The sequence below is a fragment of the Dipodomys merriami genome, unplaced genomic scaffold, assembly GCF_024711535.1.
Source record: "Dipodomys merriami isolate MVZ:Mamm:240054 unplaced genomic scaffold, mDipMer1.0.p SCAF_5, whole genome shotgun sequence".
Classification (NCBI taxonomy): Eukaryota; Metazoa; Chordata; class Mammalia; order Rodentia; family Heteromyidae; genus Dipodomys; species Dipodomys merriami.
The window spans coordinates 14,298,761-14,311,497 of NW_027206068.1; the positions used below are offsets into that span (position 1 = coordinate 14,298,761).

Below are 12,737 nucleotides of genomic sequence, written 5' to 3' on the forward strand. Positions count from 1 at the left end.
TAAATAGAAAGGGAAGGAATGATAACAAATTCATTCTATAAAGCAAGTATTAATATGTAACAACAAAAAAAGAGAATTACAGACCAAGATCTTTGTTGAATACCAACGTAAAAATTCTCAGTTAAATTGTTGCCAACTTCATTCAATAGTATCTTAAAAAGAACATGAACCATAATCAGGTTTGTTTCATCCAAGGGAAGCAAGGATGGTTCAACATATGCCAATTAATAAATGTAACACATTACATAAACAAAACAAAAATTAAAAAAAACCACTACATAACCATCATGCTAGTAGCATGGCTCATCTGGTAGAGTGCAAGCCCTGAGCATAAAAAGCCAAGTAAGGAGCAAGAGGTACAGTGTTCAAGAACTGCTACTGTATTAAGGGTAAAAAAAAAAAAAAAAAATTAAACGATCTTATTTGACACAGTAAAAGCCTTTGACAAATTCAATGCCCTTTTTTATAATAAAATTTTTAAAGAAACTAAAAACAGAAGGAACTTAATAAAGGTTATATAAAAGAAACCTAGAGGAAAAATTTAAAAAAAAAAACTAGAGGAAAAATAATTTTCCCTAAAGTCAGAAAAGAGTCAAGGGTGTCTACTCTCCTTACTCTTTTTCAATGTGGTATTAGAATTCCTAGCCAGAGAAATAAGCCAGAAGAAAGAAATAAAGATTGAAATAGGCAGAGAATAGACTCTACAGATAACACCAAAAACTTCTAGATTTGATGCCTTCAGCAACACAGCAATATGTAAAATCAATACCTAAAAAAAAAAATAGCTAGTCTATAAACCAACAATGAATAGGCTTAAAGAGAAATCCAGAAAATAGTTATATTCAGCAACAATAAAACATCTAAGTAATTAACTTAGCCAAGGAAATCAAAGACTTCTACAATGAAAAGTATAAAACCTTAAAGAAAGAAATTGAAGACACCAAAAGATTGAGAGACACCCAATGTCCATGGAGTGACAGAAGAGTACTGCCAAAAACAACCTACAGATTCAATGTAATATATAATGAAGTCCCTATGTCATTCTTAACAGAAACAGAAAAATCAAACCAGAAATTAATATGGACACATTAAAAAACCCTGAATAGCAAAAGGAATTCTGAGTAAAAAAAGCAACATTGGAGACATCACAAACCAGACTTCAAATTATACTATAGAACCATAATAACAAAACCAGTCTGGTACCGGCAGAAAAACAGACCTAAAGACCAATGGACCACTAGAAAAGACCAGGAAACCAAACCATACATCTACAGAACCATCTAACTTTCAACATAACGTGCTTGAAAAACTGATTATCCAATTGCAGGAAACTGAACTTGACCATTACACCTCCCTGTACAAAAATCAAATTCAAAAGGATAAAAGATCTTTAAATTAAGATCTGAATTTATAAATCTAATACAGGAAAACACTGGGGAAATCTTGGAAGTTACAGGCACAAGTGTTTATTTGCAGTATAGAACTTCAAGTGCCTAGAAAATAAGAGTAACAATTGATAATTGAGACTGCATCAAATTAAAAAGCATCTGTACAAAAAAGAAAACAATTACCAGAACCTACTGAATGGGAGAAAATCTTTACCAGTTATTTAACAGATAATAGATTAATATCCACAATAAACAAAAAACTCAAATTAAACAGCAAAAGAACAAATAAATTACCCAACTATTAAATGGGCAAACTAACAGTTTTCACAAAAGAAATACAAATGGCTGATACATGAAGAAATGTTCAAAATCCTTAGCTACAAAGGAGATGCAAATTAAAAGCCACATTAAAACTCCATCTCATCCCGTCAGAATTGCATCCATCAAGAAAACGAACAACAAATTTGGCAAGAATGAGAAGAAAAGGAATATTTGCTTGTACAAATGTAAAGTAGCACAACTATTACTGAAATCAGAACAAAGGTTCTTCAAAGAACTAAAACTAGACCTACCTTATGCCCTTGCCATACTACTATTGTGTATGTCTGAAGAAATGCAAATCATACATGAATGATACTTGCAGAGCCATGTTTATTGCAGCACTATTCACAATAACCAAAGGATGGAATTGGCTGAAGTGCTCAACAACAGATGAATGGATAAGAGACATGGTACAAATAAACCATAGAATATTATGTAAACATAAAGAAAAATGGAAGGAAATTGAGAACATCATGTTGAACAAGATAAGCCAAACTTTGTTTTCATTCACATGGAGAAACTAGACCTAAAGAACATATACTAACATATACTAATAAAACTAAAAATTCATGATGTTTAAGAAAAACAAGCAAAAGGAAAACTTCATCACGCTATCAGAAGAAAATGTTTTTTTTTTTTAAATTTCAAAAAACAAAACCAAAAAAACCCACTGGGTGCTGGTGGCTCATGCCTGTAATCCTAGCTACTCAGGAGGCTGAGATCTGGGGAACAAGGTTCAAAGCCAGCCCAGGAAGGAAAGTCTATGAGACTCTTATCCTCCAATTAACTACCAGAAAATTGGAAGTGGCATTGTGGCTCAAAATGGTAGAGTGCTAGCTACCATTGAGCAAAAGAGCTCATGGACAGTCCCCAAGTCCCAAGATTAAACTCCACAACTGACAAAAAAAAAGTCCAAAAACACTTGGAGTAGAAGACAATTTCATAATTAAAAAAATAAAATCGAAGGTTTATATCTAAAGTGTGAAACGTTTATATGACAAAAGATAATCCAAATATAGCGTAAAAATGTAACATATGAATTATATAAATAAGAAAAAGAAAGGAATGAAGGCTTGGTACAGTGGTAGTATTAAACTAGCAAGTGAGAGGAGCTGAATTCAAATATCAGTACCATTTAAAAAAAAACAAAAAAATAAAAGAGAATGCAATCCAAATGAATAAGAAACAGAATAATGAGCAGAAAAAAATGAAACTAATACACACATTACAAGTTGCTTCATCTCACTGATAATCACTAAAAGCCCAAATTTTAAAAAATAGGAATCATATTAATTAGACAAAAACTCCTGAGGTCTGACAAGCCTGGTGAGCATACAGTTAAGTGGAAACTACTAATCACACTAGCAAGGTAGAGATTATAAACTAGTCACTTTAGAGACTCTCTAGCTATTATCTATAACCGAACTGATAGATTTCCTATGATTCAATAAATAATTGCACTTCGTATGCATGTTTCCTACTTTCTAGCAGCAAAATACTTAGCAACAGCCTTAATAATGTGGGAAATGGATTAACAGTAGTCATGTGATTTAATATTACAAAGCTTCTTATTTTCCCCAACACTGGGGATTAAATTCAGGGCCTCATGTTTGCCCAGCTGTCTTGCTCACAACTGGTGCTCTACCACTTGAGCCATAATTCCAGCCTAGAATTATTTTTTTAGTTATTATAAAAGTACGTGCAGAGCCAGACAGGATTTTTGCTAGTTAACTGGAGACTTGAGTCTTGCAGATAATTCTCCCAGGCTGGTGTTGGACCTGGATCTTACAGGTCTCAGTCTCCTGTGTAGCTAGAATTACAGATGTGAGCTACTGGCACCTGGCAGAATACTTCATCACTCTTAAAAGAAATGCATACATGCAACAAACATAAATGAACTTACATAAATCTCAAACCACAGTGAGTAGAATTATTCTGTAATGAATCATTTTTGCAACATTTCATAATCCACACAAAATATTCTTTTATATAGATTCATGATAATGTGTGCAGGTAGTAAAAATATACTGAAAAGTTGTGTTCAATACTGACTATGTAAAGTAAGCTGTTTTACCGAAAAAAAAAAAAAACAACAGAAAATATAGTATCGACAGCTGCCAATCTGTGTAACAGTCAGATGCCTATATGCTATATGAGTCTTGGTATTTTGATGAATTTTCTGGATTTGTAAAGGCCAAAAAGAAACCCAAGTTCATCATTAACATCATAATGCAATTTCATTCTTATCTATTTAAGCAATTCTAGGTCATGTAAAAAGGAGTATATAATGTATCTTAAGACATTAGTTTAAAAATTTTTTATCTTCAACATCAACTACATAATCATTATAGTGAATTCTTTTGTTTCAATTTGCCTATTTCCAATGTAATAGCTAACCTACCACTACAACTTTCATGGGAGCACCAGAAAAAATAAATAAAAAGGTACAAGGTGTAAAATAAAGCAACTAACCTGTATGGGTTCTTCTATGTCTCTGAAGCTCGTCACTCCTTGTGAATCTTTTGCCACAAAACATCCAGTTGCATATAAAAGGCCGTTCCCCAGTATGCCAGCGGAGATGTGCTCGGAGGTGAGATGTTTTGCCATAAACTTTCCCACACCCTTCAATATGGCAGATATGTTGTTTCTTCTTTCCTGGTTCATTACTGCCCCTAACAAAAATAACAACACATTCATTACACTTTCCAAACTGGGCTTCTACTTCTCAAAAAAATAAAAGGGACTTAACAGGATTGAGTGATGCTTTTCTGGATAAGGTTGATCATAAAACAAGTACGAAGTCTGAAAACTTGAAATTAGAAGAAGAAAAAAAGAGAGCTGAGTACTCAAAACTGCCATTAAAATATACTGACCTCAGAGCTTATGTTTACTACAGAACATATTCGTTCCCTAGTAAGTTTTTCCCTTGGTTATTTTTTAGACTGGGTTTCTCTAGGTAGCCCTGGCTATCCCTGGACTCACCATCCTCCTTCCTCGAAGGTCCTCCTACTCCTTCCTCTGAAGTTTTTTAAATATAGCCATGCCCCACCACATTCAGCTAAAATAATTTCTTTAAACTTGTCAAGCTAATTCCAATCAAAAGTGTAGAGTTTTACTTCTAGCATGATAGTGTAAGGAGTTCCACAGACTGAATTTCCCAGCAAAAGTGGTGAAAATTATAAAACAACAAACAAAAATACCATTTAAAGTATCTGGACATGAGCCCAGGAACAAATAACAGCAAACAAGAACTTTAACAGCTCTGGGTAAGTACAGTGAAAGTCTGTGGCTCTAAATCAAGACTTACTCCTTGCCTTGTCTCTCCAACGTCCATGACAGGGGGAAATTATAGAATGGTGTACCCAGGAACACGATTCCCCTCCCTCCTAATTCCCAGTCAGAGGGGTATCTCCCTAGGAGGGGTAGAACATAGCATTTCTATACTACCCCCAGGCACCTTGCTAAGGCTAAATTCCAGGTGAGTGTGACTCAAAGTATGAATCCCTCTTCCACCCAGCATCCAACCCAGGGGCATAAATTCTACTTTGGCTGTGGCATAATAAAAGTGCTATGGGTGGTCTGGTGCTGGTGGGTTACGTTTGTAATCATGAACTACTCAGGAGGGTGAGATCTGTGGGTCATAGCTCAAAGCCAGCTCAGACAGGAAAGTCCATGAGACTCCATCTCTAATTAGCCACTAAAAACCTGAAGGGGAACTGTGGCTAGACTTAGGGGAAAAAACCCAAGGACAGTGCCCAGGACCTTGAGCGCAAGCCTCAGAACAAGCACAGAAAAAAACAAAAATGTTATGGTTAAGGTGGGCCCTGGCCTGTTCAAGTCACACAATAAGAGTTCCTAAGATGGGAGAGCTCTATTTCTGCCCTCCCAATAGCCCTGCGGCAGCCTTACTACTCAGTTTCCAAGCACTCAGTTCCTAGAACAGAGTGCTACTCAGAAATGTGCTACTGTCTAGTCTCTAGGTCTGAGAAACATGACTGAGTACTTATGGCCAGAATGAGAAGCATACCATCAGAGCTCCAAATCTTTCCCAAAAGGAACTAATACTTGCAACAAAACTGAAACAAAGTTGAAGAAGTTCAAGCCAAAGAGTGCTTTCAAAACAAGTAAACTGTCACAGAAAGTATCTGGGGAAAGAGTTATAGGTTCTTTGGACATTTGGCTAAATTTTAGATTGGACAGTTAGCCAGATAGAAGCATGGGAAGAAACAGGAGGAATAAGCTCTAAGTAGAAACAGAATAAATGCCAAACACAGATTCTTAGAGGTCAACAAAATAAACTTCAGTCAGGGGGGGAAAAAAGGGAAGAGTTACTAAATTGAATCACAAAAAAGGGAAAGTTACCATGAGCCTTACAAAAATTAAAGGTTATAAACGTTTTACATTATGCCAATAATTTAGGTGAGATGGACAAATTCATAGAAAGACACAAAATTTGCTAAAGAAAAGGACATCCAATCAAACCAAACTTAAGAGACTGAATTAATCATCACAATCACCTATAAGAAAAGTCTAAAATCAACTAAAAATAGCACTGCTGGTGAATTCCAAAAATATTTAAAACAAAACTTGTTCAAAATATAAAACTACAACCTCCTGAAAATTCCAAGGACTTAGCAAATAGGAGAAGCCACAAATGGGATTACACAGACTAAAAAGTTTCAACACAATTAAGGATATAGTAACTAAACTAAAAAGACAGTGTAAGGGAAAAATCATTGCCAGTTAAAGGTCTGACAGGGCTTAATAACCAGAAAATGCAACTCATTGAAAGGAAATCAAAAAATGAAACCCCCAAAGAATTAATAATCTAATTAATAAACAGGCAAGCCAGGCACCAGTTGCTTATACCTGTCATCCTAGCTACTCAGGAGACTAAGAGTTGAGGTTGGTGGTTCAAAGCCAGCCCAGGCAGAAAAGTCCATGAGACTCTTATCTCCAATTAATCACCAGGAAACAGAAGTGGCACTGTGGCTCAAAGTGGCAGAGTGCTAGCCTTGAACAAAAGAGCTCAGGGACAATGCCTAGGCCTTGAGTTCAAGTCCCACAACTAACCCCCACCTACCAAAAAACAAAAGAACTAAATAGATCCCTCTCAGAAGAAGTTTAAATGGTCAATAACACATGAAGAAATGTTCAACATCTCTGGGTTATTAAGGAAATGCAAACCAAAACCATACAAATTCTATCTCACTCCAGTAAGAAGGGCCATTATCATGAGTACAAACAACAAATGCTGGCAAGAATGCAGTGGGGGAACTCTATTGCACTGTTAGTGAGAAATGTAAATTAGTGCAACAACTATAGAAGGATACAATAAAAACACTTGCATACCCATTTTCATTGCTGTGCCATTCACCATAGCCAAGTTATAGAAATGACCCAGATGTCCTAAAACAGATCAAGAAAATATGACTGATTTTATATATACACATACATGTATATAGGAATATATATATGTGTGTGTGTGTGTGTGTGTATATATATATATATATATATATAATGGAATTTTATTCATCCATCAAAAAGAATAATGTCATTTGCTAAGAAATGAACAGATAAGGACAGATTTTCTCTCATGTGCAAGTTAGATATAAAATATAAACATACATGAAAGCATATACTGGGTCATATGCATATGTACTAGTTGAACTCACTAAAATATGGTATATTCAGGGGTAGATCCCAATGGTGTATTTTCTTTGAACAATTAACATACAGCTTTAAAAAAGGAATAGCAGGGAACTGAAACATGTTTCCTCTGAGGGGAGTAGAACTTAAAGGGCGGGGGGCAGTGGGGAGCAGATAAACACAGACAGGAATGGTGGGTAGGCGGGTAGGCGGGATTGGGAGAGATAGAGAAGAATGATGGAACAATGACACTGATAAAAAAAAAAAAACTAGGAAGTGGTGCTGTGGCTCAAGCGGTAGAGTGCTCGCCTTGAGCTGAAGAGTGCAGGGACAGTGCCCAAGCCCAGAGTTCAAGCCCCATGACCAACCAAAAACAAAACAAAAAAACAAAAAACTGACATGTTATGTGGTATATAGATAAAATGGAATTCTATGCCTCCATCAGAAAGAATGGCATTGCCCCATTTGTTAGGAAATGGAAAGACTTGGAAAAATTATATTAAGTAAAGTAAGCCACGCCCCAAGAAATATAGGTCCCATGGTTTCTCTTATTTGCAATAACTAGTATATGTCTAGGACAAGCAGAAAAGATCAAAAGCTATGTATATATGAATATATAAGATGATGCTAAGTGAAATGAATCCAAGACAGGGGACCTAAGTGGTTTTATCTTTCTTGCTACTGTTTCTAACATACTTATAATGTACTATGTGATTTTTTTGTTTCTTTTGTATGCTCTTCCCCCATGGTATAACCCCTCTTTTCACTGTATTTTATTCCAGTGCCCTGCATCTTGTATATACACTTTTCTAATTTGGGGAGGGGAAGGGAAAAACAAAATGCTTAAATAGGGATACAGGTTGACCCATTGTAACAATGAGATGTACAAGATACTATGTTGAAAATGAACTTTACAACTTGTGGGGGGGAGGAGAGGAGTTGGGGAGAAGGGTAGGGAAGGGATGGTAAGGGAAAAACAAAGGAGGAGGTAACAATACTCAATAGGATACAGTTACTCATGTAACTGTAAGCCCTCTGTAGACTATTTTTTCAATAAAAAACATATTTTTTAAAAAATGACAGGTTAAATAGAAACCTCTTTGTACAATTAAAGATAACATAAATAAACAAATGAATACAATTTGAAAAAAGAAAGCTAAAAGGGAAATTTTCCAAGCAAGAGCAATCCTTTTCAGATGACCAACAAAGCTACTAACAAATGAGAAACTTGTGTGGTTCTAGAGATAATATGAGGAAATAAGAGTTTACAATTCATGAAAGTCGAACAAATTTGTTCAAAATAAATATTACCAAGATGTGTTAACAAATAACACACCAAGAATAGTTCTGAATAAAGGCAAATCCAGGCCCATCTACAGGTATTGTTCTGAGTTAGGACACATAAACAACTACAACAACTAAACAGTCTCAACAGAGATACAATGTAGTACAATAGTGATTTGTCCATGGTAGGATTATGGGACTTTTAAATTTTGTCTATGCTTTAATTTTTGCAATGAATAGATATTAATTTTTTCATAAGAAAACTGCAAGTCTCAGAATGTTCATAATTCTAAGCCAGGTACAATGCCAAGTGACTATAGCTCTAGTCTAGCTACCTTTTGTAGGGAGAAGTGATGGGAATACTAAACCCAGGTCTCTAATATGCTAGGCAAATGTTGTACCACTGAGGCACAATGTCAGCCCAGTACCAGCTAGACAGGAGACTGCCAAATTTGAGGCCAGCCTAGGCACCACAGGCAATACAGCAAGACCTTGTCTCATTAAAAAAAAAAAAAAAAAAAGAAGACATTACATGTACAAGGTGACAGAAAACAAAGATTAGTAACACATATCTTTCTCAATAATATGAAGAAATGTTAAGATTAAGTTTAAAAAGGAAGATACACATGCTGAGTGCCAGAGACTCCAGCCTGTAAGCTTAAACACTCAGGACACTGAAACTTCATAGTCTGAAGCCATCCCAGGCAGCAAAGTCCATGAAACTATCTACAAAATAACAAGCATAACAGTAGTGTTGGAGGTATACTTTAAGTGGTATAGTGGCAGCCAAGTAAGCACAAGGTCTTGAATTCAAACCCTGGTACTGGAAAAGATATATACATATGTGTATATGTATGTATATATGTGAGTACATGTAATTATGTATGCATATGTATATCTATACATATATACATACATACTATATACACATTGTTGAGACCTATGATTAGTTATACAAAAAATGTATTTAAAAAGTTGTTTTTCAGTACAGATTTTCTACTTTTCTATATATTCCAAGTAAGCTGCAATTACATAGTTTAGAATTTTCAAAAACAGCAAAGAACATGTCCTACATAACTCATTCTAAAAAGCAATATTTCTATCATTAAAACCAGATAAAGATATTACAAGAAAAGAAAAACGACAAATTCTATTTCTTAATAATACAGACTCAAAAATCCTGAACAAATACTAGCAAGCTTAAGTGGATGTGGTGGCTCATGCCTGAAAACCCAGTCCTCGGGAGGCTGAGGCAGGATGATTGATTATGAGAGCCAACCTGGGCTACACAGTGAGACCCATTTCAAAAAATAAAAGAACAAAAATTAGCAAACAGAATCCAGCATATAAAAAGAATTATATGCCATGACCAAGATTTATCTCAAGACTGCATAAATGCTCTGACATGGAACAATCAATTAATGTAATATATAATGATGTAATAAAATACCAAAATGCACATGTTTCTAATAAATGCAGGAAAGCACCTGATGCAATTAAATATTCTTATAATTTTAACAAAAGTGGTTTTTTTTTTAAAAGACAACAAAATATGAAAAGAAGAGATCTTTCACAACTTGATCATGGACCTCAGGGCAAATCTTACATTTAAAAGAAGAATTGATGCTTTTCCCTAAAATCAGAAACAAAAGAAGGATGTGTATTTATGTCCCTTGTACATAACATTGGACTGGAGATGCTAGACAAGCCAATTAGGCAAAAGGAAAAAAACAACTGACATTCTCCAGAGTGAAAAGGAAGTTAAAATAAAACTGTCTCGATTTACAGATACTATTTTCTTACATACAGAAATCCTAAGGAAAGTACTAAAATGAAAAATTAGTCAGAAGGTACAAGATATAAAATTCAACAAAACAAGAATATTTTCTGTATACCTGGAATAAACTAAATCAAGAAAACAGTTGTACGCATAATATTGAGAAAAATATCAGAAACAAGTTTAATAAACATGAAAATTTATACTCTAAAATCTAAAAAGTATTAATGAACTAAGTAAAGACAAGTAAATTTCCATGGAGCAAAAGATTATTACTGTTAATCACCCAATGGAACAACAGCTTCAATATAATTTACACCAGAATCCCATCTAGCATCTTTGTAAAAACTGAAAAGCTAATGCTAAAATTCACCTCATTTGCAAATGATTCAAAACAGTTCAAATAGCCAGGTGCAGGTGGCTCATGCCTGTAATCCTAGCTACTCAGGAGGCTGAGACCTGAGGATTGCGATTAAAAACCAGCCCGGGCAGGAAAGTCCCGGAGACTCCTTATCTCCAATAAACCACCAGAAAACCGGAAGTGGCGCTGTGGCTCAAGTGGCAGAGCACTTGCCTTGAGCTGAAGAGCTGAGGGACAGCACCCAGGCCCAGAGTTCAAGCCCCACAACTGACAAAACAAAAAACAAACAAACAAAAAAAAACAGTTCAAATAATTTGGAATAATAGCAAAGTGGAATGATTTATATTTCCAGACTTCCAAAGTCACTACAAAGACAGGCAGTATGGCACTAGCATAAAGAAAGACATATAGATCAAAGAAATGGGATTCAGAGTTCAGAAATACACCCCATGTGTATATTGTCAACTAATTTTTACAAGGGTGCCAACATTACTTAATGTGGAAAAGATAGTCTTTTCAATAAATGCTTTTCAATAGATATTTACCTTACACCATGCACAAAATTTAACCAGGAGTCAATCAGAGATCTAAATATAAATTAAAAACTGTAAAATACTCAAAGCAAGAAATTTTCATGACAGATTTGGCAACAGAATCTTACAATGACACCAAAAGCAGAAGAAGCAATTAAAGGGTGAGGGGAGGAAAAAACCCTGCATTTCTAGAACTTTTGTTCTTCAAAGAACAGTATAAAGACAGTATGCAGACACTTACACAATACAGACAATATCTGCAAACTCTATTGTAAGGGATTTATAGAAAAAATAACAATTCAACAATTTTAAAACAATGTAATTAAAAAGGGAAAAGGGATCTTAACATGTATTTCTCCCAAAAATACAGAATTGATCAAGAAGCACATGAAAAGATCTCAATCATCAGGAATGCTTAATCATCAGGCAAATGCCAATGATAACACACTGAAATGCCATTTTCTGGTCCACTGTTATGACTGTAATAAAAAAAATGACAAGAACCAGCAATGGTATAGAGAAACTAGAACCCTAACTTGGAAGGTAAAATGGTTCAGCTGCTTTGGAAAAGTCGCAGAGTTGTTAAAATACTACACAAAGAATTTCCACATGATTCGGTAATTCCATCCCTTGATATGTACACAAGAGAAATGAAAATGGTCATGACCACACAAACACTATTGTGTTTTCATAACACTATTGTGTTATTCGTAATAGTCAATAGGGGAAAAAATGTCCATCAAGCGATGTGATAAAATCCTTTATGTCTATAATATTGTTAGTTAATAAAGATCAAGTAGTGATCAAATTATCATATGGCTAAAAGCTGAAAATACTAAATGAAAGATGCCAGTCACAAAAAAACACATACATAATTCCAATTATATGTAATGTCCAGAACAGGCAGATCAATAAATGAATAAAAGTATAAAGTTAGTAGTAGCCTAGACATGGGAGAATTGAGGGACATATAAATAAAATGGTGAAAGATGTAAAAGTCTGTGAATATATATTTATTTTTATTTATTTATTTTTGAGAGGTTGCTGATTCTGGGACTTGAACTCAGGGTCTGGACAGTGTTCCTGAGTCATTTTGCTCAAAGCTAGTTCTCTACCACTTGAGCCACAGCTCTATTTTTGGTGCTTCTGGTGTTTGATGGTTAATTAGAAATGAGAATCATGTATTTATGTATGTATTATGGATGGATGGACGGACGTATGTGCTGGTCCGTGGCTTAAAATTCATGGCCTGGGCACCAACTCTGAGCATTTTTGCTCAAGGATATCACTCTACCATTTGAACCATACCTCCACTTTGGCTTCTGTGGCATTAATTGGAGATACGTCTCAAGAGTTTCTTGCTGGGCTGATTTTGAACCTTGATCCTCAGATTTCAGCCTGAATAGCTAGGACTACAGGCATGA

At 35.1% G+C, this 12,737-nt stretch overlaps 1 protein-coding gene across 3 annotated transcripts in view; it reads right to left on the minus strand.

The window, feature by feature from the left end:
* Sp4 (Sp4 transcription factor) overlaps positions 1–12,737 on the minus strand; it is an 81,506-nt gene that overhangs the window by 16,162 nt on the left and 52,607 nt on the right. For all 3 annotated transcript variants that reach the window (XM_069996116.1, XM_069996115.1, XM_069996114.1), the window contains exon 5: positions 4,182–4,381. In XM_069996116.1, the coding sequence (XP_069852217.1) occupies positions 4,182–4,381 (200 nt within the window). The remainder of the gene's footprint in view (positions 1–4,181; positions 4,382–12,737) is intronic.